The sequence below is a fragment of the Poecilia formosa genome, unplaced genomic scaffold, assembly GCF_000485575.1.
Source record: "Poecilia formosa unplaced genomic scaffold, Poecilia_formosa-5.1.2 Scaffold173, whole genome shotgun sequence".
NCBI lineage: Eukaryota > Metazoa > Chordata > Actinopteri > Cyprinodontiformes > Poeciliidae > Poecilia > Poecilia formosa.
The window spans coordinates 1,318,916-1,328,930 of record NW_006800112.1 but is presented as its reverse complement, the minus strand read 5'-3'; the positions used below and the strand labels follow the sequence as shown (position 1 = coordinate 1,328,930).

The following is a 10,015-nucleotide window of genomic DNA, read 5'->3' as shown; positions in this document are numbered from 1 at the left end:
CACACACACACACACACACACACACACACACACACACACACACAGGAAAACTCAGTTTCAGGTCTTCATTCTGAAGGCTTCAGTCTTAGTCTGTGTGAAATGTTTATATTTTATTGAATGATAAATCTAAAGACTATGTTCACTGTCAGAAATCATGGAAACTTAAAAAAACTCCTAAAATCTCTTCGGATTTTAGTCATCAGAGACACAAGTGATACAGTTCAAACAGAGCTGGGCGATATGACTTAGAAATAAAAATCACATTTTTCTCATGCCAGATTAGATTTTAACCAACTTTTTTTTTCACCCTCATTCTTTTCTAAAAAAAAAAAGTTACAAATGAGAGAAAACATTGTCAAAAAGTCCAATTGTATTAATGGAGTATGAGGGCATGGCTACAAGGATCTTTGTTTAGTAACGAGAACACAGTTGTAATATTAGCAGAATAAAGATGCAATTCTACTGGAAGAACATCCAGTAGAATTGGTAATATTGTGACTTCTCGTATTACTACAACTGTGTTCTTGTAATAGTACAATTAGTATGAAAAAAATCTTAACCATCAGGTTAATTCAACAGTATGAATTCAGGTCATAGTGTTGACCTCAATTCAAAGTCCAAGTAATTAGAAGCTTCAAAACCAGATTGCCAAACAAGATGGTGGCTTTTGGAGTGGTTTTCATCACTCAGAACGATGAAAACCCATGAAGTGCATTGGTAAAAAAAAAAAAAATTAAAAAAAAATCGGATTTTCTAAAAATTAAAATCTTCAAAAACCAGAAGTTTAATTAAATTGATAAAAGTCGATTTATCGTCCAGCCATAAATCCAAAATACGATGAATCTTTTCAATCAGCAGAAATGTTAAACTGATTATTGGAGGTGGCGTTTCCAACCTGCTCCCTCAGCCGTCTCTCTTCGTTGAGTCGTCTTCGTAGCAGAGACAGCTGCTGCTCCATCAGGGCCCTCATCCACAGCTCCATGTCGTACTCGCTGCGCTGGGGCCCGGACGCCTGCTGACGGAGGTCGGTGTAGAGCTGAAGCAGCTCCTTGTGACTCTCCTCCGCCCGTCGCCCTGCAGCCTCCATCCCCTCCCACAGCGCCCTCAGACTCTGCTCCATCTGAACAAGCTGCTCAGAATCCATCCCTTCTGGTGGAGCTGGTGTCGGAGCCTCCTGGTAGAAAATATGACCGAACACAGAGGTCTACTTTAAAAGCTGAAGGGATTAATGAGTTGATCTGAAGTTAACTGATTTTATCAATCAACTAATTATTAATCAATAAGCGTCCATATTCTTAAAATCCTGAGTTTCTCTTGTATCAAGAGGACCGACCGACCGAAGTTGACGCTGCTCCTCGAGTGTTTATATTTCAAAACAAATCTGCATAAAGAGCAGTGTGCATCTCACGCCAGACTCTGTTTAGACCGTTTCTCTTTCCCATTCTGGTATGCCCCCACCATCTTTATTCCTGTGTGAACTGACTGATTAAGAACGACCGGCGGCACCCTCTTCTGGATGGAGGCCAAACTACAACACAAAAATCTCTAAGTGGACATTAGTTAATAAAATGGATCCAAGTTTAATTTAAAATCATTACCTGATAATTAATAGTAAATATATTACTGGTTTGCATTCCTAAGTTGAAAATTAGGATTGTTTTTCTTTCCTGAGCAGATACCTGTGGTAGCATTTCAGCTGACAGAGGGTGACTCTGGACCAACTCCTCTGCAGCGCCCTCTGCTGACTGGCTCTGAAGTGGCAAGAAGCTGCGGACTGAGGACAGACCTGGAATATCCGCAATGTTGATCCCCAAAAGGAGCGAGTAGATACCAGCTGGACGGTACCATGACAAACCTGATGGGAAAAACATGGAAGCATGTTCTGTTTTTTCTGGCTCCTTATCCCCATTTGTGTTCAGCTCCAAGGAAAGCAAGAACTACCCTAAAAACAATTGTGATGCTAAGAAAACGGAGATGTGCTTGATTCACACCAAATCCCCCATTTCTTTTTCTTTTTCAGGAGAAATGGGACAATTATTTAAGCAGCAGCTGAATCTGAATTTCCTTAAAGTACAACTTACTGAAGAGGAGGAGGAGCAGGAGTACGATGAAGAGTCTGGGGAGAAAACAAGACAAAACATTTCAAATCAGCTCAGTCTGATCTTAAATTGTAGTTTGTGGATGAATATTAGAGAAAAACACGTTTTTAATTCTGAAAAAGAAACAATGACATGACAATACTTTTTTCCTGGAACTTTCAGTTTGTCACCATACACTATATTGTTTTTCTAACAGGAAATTATGGACCCACAATAAGCCCACCAAACACAAACTACTAGATTTAACATCGAGTTTTATGATCTTCAGAATTCGCTTAAACAGAATAGAAGAAGAAACGCTTATGGTTTAATCAAAGTTCTCTAGATGCTGGTGGGATGCAAACAAACATCTTACTTGCTTAGGCGGGAGGACGAGCTCATGTGACTCCATTGTCTGTTGATCCATCTGAACATGCAGCCTGAGGACACAAACAGATCCAGGATCAGCTGCAGGTCGAGTTAAATGAGACGAGATTCAAACGTCAATAACATTCTGCTAAACGCTTAAAACAAGATGCACAAACTTCACCCAGCAACGTCTACAAAAAGCTCTTCAATTGTTGCAATTATGAAAGATTTGAATCTTCTTTACTGCAATTCAAGTTGTGTAAATGTGGTTGATGTTTGAGAAGTGAAAACTGATTCAAAGTCTGATTCTAGTGCATCTTATTTCAAAACACACACATACACCGCAGGACCACTACAAGGGAGATCAGAGTCGGGGTCTTCTAGCACCACCTACAGACATCTAGCTAGGGAACCAAACAGCACACATGGCGACTGTAACCTGCAGAGTGTCCGCCTCTCAGCAAAGCAGAGAAAACCAGCTGGGAAAGAAGCCACAGAGCTGCAGCTGCAGAGGCAAACGTTAGTCAAACTGAATCAGAGCGATAATCAGAGATTAGGACGCTTTCATAGAAATACTTTGGCTGCGTCAGCTGCAACTGCTTAAACGGAAACGTTTGTTAATTAATAAATCAGAAACCGCGTTCCTGTTTGAGCAGCTGCTCTGAACGTCGTCTGCAGCGCCCGCTGCGGGTTTTACTGAGTGAACCTGTGAAAACTGAAGCGCTGCACATGAACTCCAACAGATTGGTAGACCAAGAGGAGGAGGAGGACGACGAAGAGGAGGAGATGTCCAGCTGGGAGCGCTGCTTCTCCTTACAGTCGTCACCTGTTGACGTCGACACCGCGTTAAAACAGCAAACACGGCGAAATGTTATTTGGCGTCTTAATGACCTATTAGTGCAGTTCTTTTATCCAACATGGAGCTGCAATAATTCTCAAAAACAAGAACTTTATTGAGAAGTTTAAATTTACTGGTCGTTTTTCTATTATTATTCAGCAGGGGTAATGCTGGAGCTTTGATTAGGCCATTTCAGAAGCTAATGTCAGCCTGCTTTATTTATTCCAAAGCCAGCCTAGGTGTGCGTTTGTGACCATTGACCTGCTGGAACGCCCAACTGTGTCCAACTTTCAACCATCTAATCTTTTATTGGAGTTGAAGTTATAGATTTGAAAGTAGTCCCGCCTCCTACATCATTTCAGTGTTGCATGGCTTAAGGGTCTTAAATTGACTCTGACCAACCTTGGTTTTTTTTTGTATTTTGGAGCAGAATCTTTTCAGGATTAATGCAGGTTTCACAGACTCAAATTTAAGACTTTTTAAGACCATTATGAATGGGGATTTAAGAATTCCATCACGACAGAAATGCACAAGAAAAATTGCGTAAAAATAAATTACATGGGTTGACAATGGATGTGAACCAATGGTGAAGACGAACATAAATTAGCACTTACCCATAATGAATGTATAAAAGTGAGCTAGCATTACCCTCGCTAGTTAGCTTAGCTAGTCACAGAATGTAGTGGGGAGGGGGAGTAAACTACATAGACCATGAGACTAAATAGTCCTGCCACAATAAAATTTAAGACCTGCGATTGACATATTTAAATATAGCTTATCGTGCGGGTGTCCCAACAGAACTGCAACTCCGAACACACAATAAAATTTTACAGGAAATAAAAAAGTTAAACAAACTCCTCAACTTCTGCAAAGAGTGGTGAGCCAGAAAGATGCCGATTGTTATAAATCACGAAACCCTCAAAAACATTTTTTTCAGAAGAAATTACAAAATGTCTGGATCATTTATGGAGTGAGTGAAAACAGTGACTGTTAGCATAAGATCTCATCTGAAACAATTCAAGCATTCCACTTTGGACTTTGGTTTAAAGTGAAACTGCCGAGTGGTTGTATAGATGGGTTTTACTCTCTATTAAAACTACTCTGTAGCATTTAGCTTCCAGAACAGTTGATTCCTGCAGACCTCTTGTCCTGACTGCGTGACATCCTGCAGAGTTTAACAGAGAACCTTTTTGAATGCGAGTGATCCCGCAGCTGCAGGTGCTCGGACCCGTTTGACTCACACAGCGATCCGACGGGATGAAGCTCCTCCGGGCTGGCTTCCTTCAGAGCCATGACTCCGCTGTCCCTGGACCGAGCTGCAGCACAGTGAACAGGGACCTCAGAGACGTCAACGACGTGTGCGTCTTCAGAGGTCGGGAGTGGCTGCAGGTGTAGCCACGATTTGCATTTCACCGGGGAAACAGCCAAAGTGAATGTCTGAGCTGAGTGATTTGTTGGGTTTTAGAGTAGGCCAAGTGTTTCCACCCCCTCCACCGGCTGAACACCAGAATAGGTGAGGAAGAGGAGGAGCAGACCTGCGAGACCCACCACCTTCACGCATTCTTTACCTCCACCCCTGATGGGCTGTGAACGTGAGGAGGGCTGGAAGGCCCGCCAGGTGAGCTGCAGCGCAGATGCGCAGCAGGCTGCGGCTCTGCTGACAAACAGCAGGGAGGAGTTCAGCCACAGATGTAGCACATCTGGAAGAGCCAAGTCAAAAAAGATGAAGCGGGGAGTCCTGAGGCGTCGTCGATTCAGCCTTCCTCACAGCAGCAATTCAGGAAACCGATTTACATAACGATTTATACAAAACATGAAAGCGCTGCAGCAACACAATTTACTCCAAACCTTCAGAGGCTTCAGTGTCAAAAAGGGGAAAATCACTATGGAAAAAGTCTCCAATTTTAAACACAGAGGAGTTTCTAAACGAAGAGTGTTTAAACAGAACATGGATGAAAATTCCACCTGATCAACTTGTACCAACGCCTGTCGCAATAAACAGTTAATTAACTGCATGATAAATTAAAAAGAGCTAAATAATTTCCATGGTGAAGATTAATATTTTTCAAAGAGACAAACCGTAAATAAATATATTTTATTCATGGTTTTGGCAATGAGTGGTTTTTAATTTCAGTTCCATTTTGTTATTTTTGGTTGCGTTTTGTTTTGTATATTTAAAATATCCAATCCAGTTTCAGTGTTTGGGGTTATTTACAAAAATCAAAGTTTATTGGTCTGTCAGAGGGCAAACTTGCATCATTGTGTCATTATCAAAATATTACTTGAAAGTTGCCTCAAAACAACATTACTGGTGATTGAATAATGCCGTTACCATCACAACGTGTTACTGTCACAAACCTACGCACGTGTTGAACTGGTACCTGTTAACTTTACTGTTAAATATTCATTTTTAAATCCTGACTTTAACTTCCAGGGTTTAAATAAAGTAACTCCAGCTTAAGCCAAAGGGCTTTCTATAAAAATATAGTTTTATTTCCAAGGACCAGATATAAAGCTACAGGGCTGCTGCACCTAAACTGTAGAATGATTTGATTTTGATACTTTGACTCGAGTCTGGATTTATTTAAATACCATCTAAAGACACTGTTATGCAAATGTTTTAATATTTGCATGTGTGATTTTTTTTTTCTGTGAATGGTGCTATATAAACAAACTTCAAATACTCGCTACCCAGTTTATTTTAAATGAGAATGCGACAACTACTTCAAGTAAAATCAAATATTGCATAAAGAGGAAGCCCCTCACCTTCCCTGCTCTTGCGGCCTCTGTAGTAGATGGTGGAGGTTTCCGTCTTGGTTTCCTTGTTGGTCTTTGGCACACTTGGACCGTCGCAGTCTTTACAGCTAACCCTGCTGAGCGCCTGGTCAGAGTGTTTGGCACAAACACTGTCTGAACCAATCAGAGTGCTGCTCTCACTGGCTATGATGGTGCTTTCTGAGAAACAGAGATACATGCCAGATGAGCCAGCAGCAACTTTGTTTCAGCAGAGATTAATCTGTTTTTGCATCTCAAGCTCAGATGATGAAGGAAGTTTGCGTTTCTGATCCAAGCAGGAACCTACCTCTAGGATCTGCATCCTGGTCCAAACCTGAGAAGGAGGAGCAGAGAATTAAACGCGATCCAGGTTTATGATGATTAAGCCGTCAAAGAGCAGGCAGCGGGATTACCCCAGAAGGTTTCGACCAGCGTGCTCTCCTGGATGGAGGACTCGTCCAGCAGGGAGGAGATCAGGGAGGCATCCGACGCCACGCTGTTGACGCTGCTGTTGTGGAGGAACTGGCTGACGGCTTTCTGAGGAGAGCCGACGAGGAGCGACTCTGAGCAGGAGGCCGAGTGCCGCTGGGAGCGACGGGGCCCGCTGCTCCTCCAGAGGGCTCCTCCCACGACGAGGGAGGCGCTGCCGCTAGGCAGAGGGCGGCGGTCCAGTAGGCCACCGTCGAGCCGCAGGCTGCGCCTGGACATGAGGGAGGAAGGGGTCCGCTGCTCCTGCTCGGAGTCCGACGGCGATGAGGAATAGTAGCAGGAGCTGAGGAGGAAAAAGGTAGAATGAGTCAAGAGAGGTGGTCTGGCAAGTGGAAACAGGAATCAGAACGACGATTGAAAACTCAAGCTAAAGAAGGAGCAGCTCTGTGACGTGGTGGCCATTTATCGTATCGCTTATCATTTATCGTGACGAATTTCGGTTTATCGTCTCTATGAACTTCAATTAATGCTAAATTTAAAAAGGATAATAGTATTACAAATGTTACTCTTACCATTTTTACTGTTTGTTCCAAAAAAGCAACAATAAACAACGGTGAATTCAAAAAGACAATTAAATGCACTGCGTAGTTTAATTAGATAAATCATTTTGTCCCAAGTGTAGCTCGTAAGTGCCGTCCTAAAGAAACTAATTTCAAATGGGAATGTTTTTAAGAGAGTATTTATGTTTGTGGTGCCACGCAGTCACAGCAGTTATTTTAAATCATAATTTTCATTATCACAAATAAATGTACCAGAAAATATAAGAATACATTTCAAAGTCCACATCGCCCACCAGTTGTCATCTTAACTGAACGAAAACACTTTTTACTTAAAAGAAAACTAAAAATCACTAGTGAATTTTAAATAATTGATTAAAATGATTAAATAAAAAAAATAATCATGATTTCAAACACCTTCATTTATATCAACTGCATATATTCTGTAATTAATTTTAAAAGATTTTAAATATTAACTATAAAGTTATCCTGTCGTGCGCTTGTGTGTGAAGTAATAAAACAAATTTTTTATTGTTTTAATGGCTTGGTTTACTCCTGCTGCTTCTGTGTGAATATTTACAGATAATTTACCAGTCAGAAAAGCCGAGTCTCTTTGACACCAGACTCTCAGAGTTTACAGGCATGTTTTGTGCTGCATCTGAAACACCTTTAATCTGAAAATCTGATCGTGGTATTTTCAAAAACAAACACCCTCAGCAGTTCTGATCAGAGACTGGGTTCGAGCACTGATCAGCCTTGGCCTGGCTACAACAAATCCCTTCAACCTGATCTCACACTCTGACCTACATACAGACACACATGAGTGGAGGATACACACAGGTCAGTCCAGCCCCAGCTCTGCAGCTCTTCGTCTTCCTCCCCCATTACAAGAGACGTGCACATACACATCGCAGCTCGCACATCACAGAACCACACAGATGAATAATGACATGCTGCGTGTGCTGCAGCGGGTCAACTTCGCCTTTAACCTGCCAAACACTTCCTGGACCTGTCAGGGGCCGTTCAGCTTATTAGACTCCGCCCACAAACACACACAGGTCAGGTGGAAGGAGTCCAACAGGGAAAGCCTGAGTGAAAAAGCAGCTGAAGCCCAAAGAAAAACTTTAAAAGACCTCCAGGAAGTCTCTAGAACCATCAATTATGACCACTTCAAAAAATGAGCCTGGATCACAACAAGAAAAATATAGAGCACTGAGTCAGGAGCTGAAAACTGGACAGCTAATAATAATATGACGATATAATATTATATGTGACAAGTTAAATGTCACTCAACTGACATTTAACTTGTCACTCAAGTTAAACAAATCAAAATTAGCAGAAATAATTGCTAAACGTCAATTGTCTTATTTTCTCTTTGATGCTGAACCCAATAAATCAATAAAGTTACAAATAAAACTGCAAAGAAGAAGAAAAATGAGGAATGAGCAGGTAAACTTGCATAAAAGTTAAAGGAAAATCATTCAAGTAAAAACTACAAACAAATGACCCATGTAAAATAATTACTCTTGAATCTTGTCTAAAAGAATGGAAAAATAATCTCGAATACTAGGGTAGAAATTAACATTAAAAAGGTTTGTAGAATTTAAGAAAATTAATTTTAAAAATACTTTTTAAAACCATGTTCTCTAAACAAAAAAAGGCCTCAATGTATGTTTTAACTCTCACATTAGAAATGATTGTTAAAATCCTGGAGCCAAAGATTGGACAACATTCATTGCTCTGATAAAAAAGGTGAAAAAAATGGAGTGCCTGTTTATAGGATTATTAAAAGGATTTTGGTTCCAGAGATTTTTTTTTCCTAAATAGGTTTCGCTGGTGATTAAAAAAAAAAATTAAGATTTAAATTGATTATTTAACATGAGTCTCTAAATTACAAGTAGTAAATCAGAGTTTTCAAGTTTTCTGTCAAAAGTATATATATCAACTTTTAAAATAATGATCAGGCTGGATCGTTATTACCCATATAGCTCTGAAATATTTATAAGTTCTATTTTAGACATTTGTGTTTTTTTTTCCTCTTCAAATTAAACCGACACAAGGTGATTTAATCAAACGGCCATTTTCCAGCCAATCAGCGTGGAAAACGGGAAACTGATGTTGAAACGAGCCAATCATATCTAGAAGAGGGCGGAGCCCCGCGAAAAACAAACTGTTAGACAATATTAGCCCTTTTGCTTTTGCGGGCAGACAGTAAAGAAAATTAACACAAAACATATAACATATAAATTAAAATAAAGCGACAGAAAAGTTTTACCTTCAACAGAGCCACGCAACTTTCGGAAAAAAACGAAAACTGAGCGGACCAGAACGGCTGCTAGCTAAACCCTAACCGGAGAAAACAGATTTTCATAACAAATGAATAGCGGTTAGAACTCGGACTGGTCAAATGTGCTGCTAAAGCCCGTTTTCAGGGCGAACCATCTGAAAATATGAGATGACAGTGAATTTAACTCAGTCAGTCATCGATTCGGCACCGTAAAACCTGCTGTTTTTATAACTACGAGTCTTATCATCGCCCCCGTGTGCCAGGATACAGTATCAGCTCCAGGGATACCCGAAGATCATATATAAACCTGAAGATAGCTCACACCTATTGAAATTACCCAGGCGAGCAAATCACATCTATAGCGTTTATTAAAGATTTAAATCTTAAGAATATGTGATCAGTGCAGAACATTACCATTTAATGTTACTATTATGCACGTTTTACACTAAAGAAGACGTTATCTTTATGAAATTTAACACTTCGTAAACCATTACATCAGTTGTTATCGAGACAATGTTCCTGACAAACTATCGAACATTTTATGAAGGTCAAGGAAATGTTACATATAAATAATGTGTATAAAATAAACATAATATAGGTTATATGTTGCTGGGAGTAAACAAAAAGCGTGAGTTAATCTCCACTCGTCAAAGCCTCAGACGAAGATAGTATTTGTTTGGAG

At 40.4% G+C, this 10,015-nt stretch overlaps 1 protein-coding gene across 1 annotated transcript in view; it reads right to left on the bottom strand.

The window, feature by feature from the left end:
* The window catches only part of LOC103147092 (uncharacterized), a 14,143-nt gene extending 4,507 nt beyond the window's left edge, over nucleotides 1-9,636 (bottom strand). Inside the window, exons 1-12 of the mRNA XM_016678048.1 lie at nucleotides 9,322-9,636; nucleotides 6,474-6,832; nucleotides 6,368-6,394; nucleotides 6,052-6,240; nucleotides 4,854-4,985; nucleotides 4,527-4,601; nucleotides 3,154-3,273; nucleotides 2,887-2,952; nucleotides 2,455-2,518; nucleotides 2,082-2,116; nucleotides 1,680-1,855; nucleotides 850-1,174 (exon numbers count right to left, since the gene is read on the bottom strand). Of these exons, the coding sequence (XP_016533534.1) occupies nucleotides 850-1,174; nucleotides 1,680-1,855; nucleotides 2,082-2,116; nucleotides 2,455-2,518; nucleotides 2,887-2,952; nucleotides 3,154-3,273; nucleotides 4,527-4,601; nucleotides 4,854-4,985; nucleotides 6,052-6,240; nucleotides 6,368-6,394; nucleotides 6,474-6,768 (1,504 nt within the window). The 5' untranslated portion in view covers nucleotides 6,769-6,832; nucleotides 9,322-9,636. The remainder of the gene's footprint in view (nucleotides 1-849; nucleotides 1,175-1,679; nucleotides 1,856-2,081; nucleotides 2,117-2,454; nucleotides 2,519-2,886; nucleotides 2,953-3,153; nucleotides 3,274-4,526; nucleotides 4,602-4,853; nucleotides 4,986-6,051; nucleotides 6,241-6,367; nucleotides 6,395-6,473; nucleotides 6,833-9,321) is intronic.
* Between the last annotated feature and the right edge of the window lie 379 nt (nucleotides 9,637-10,015).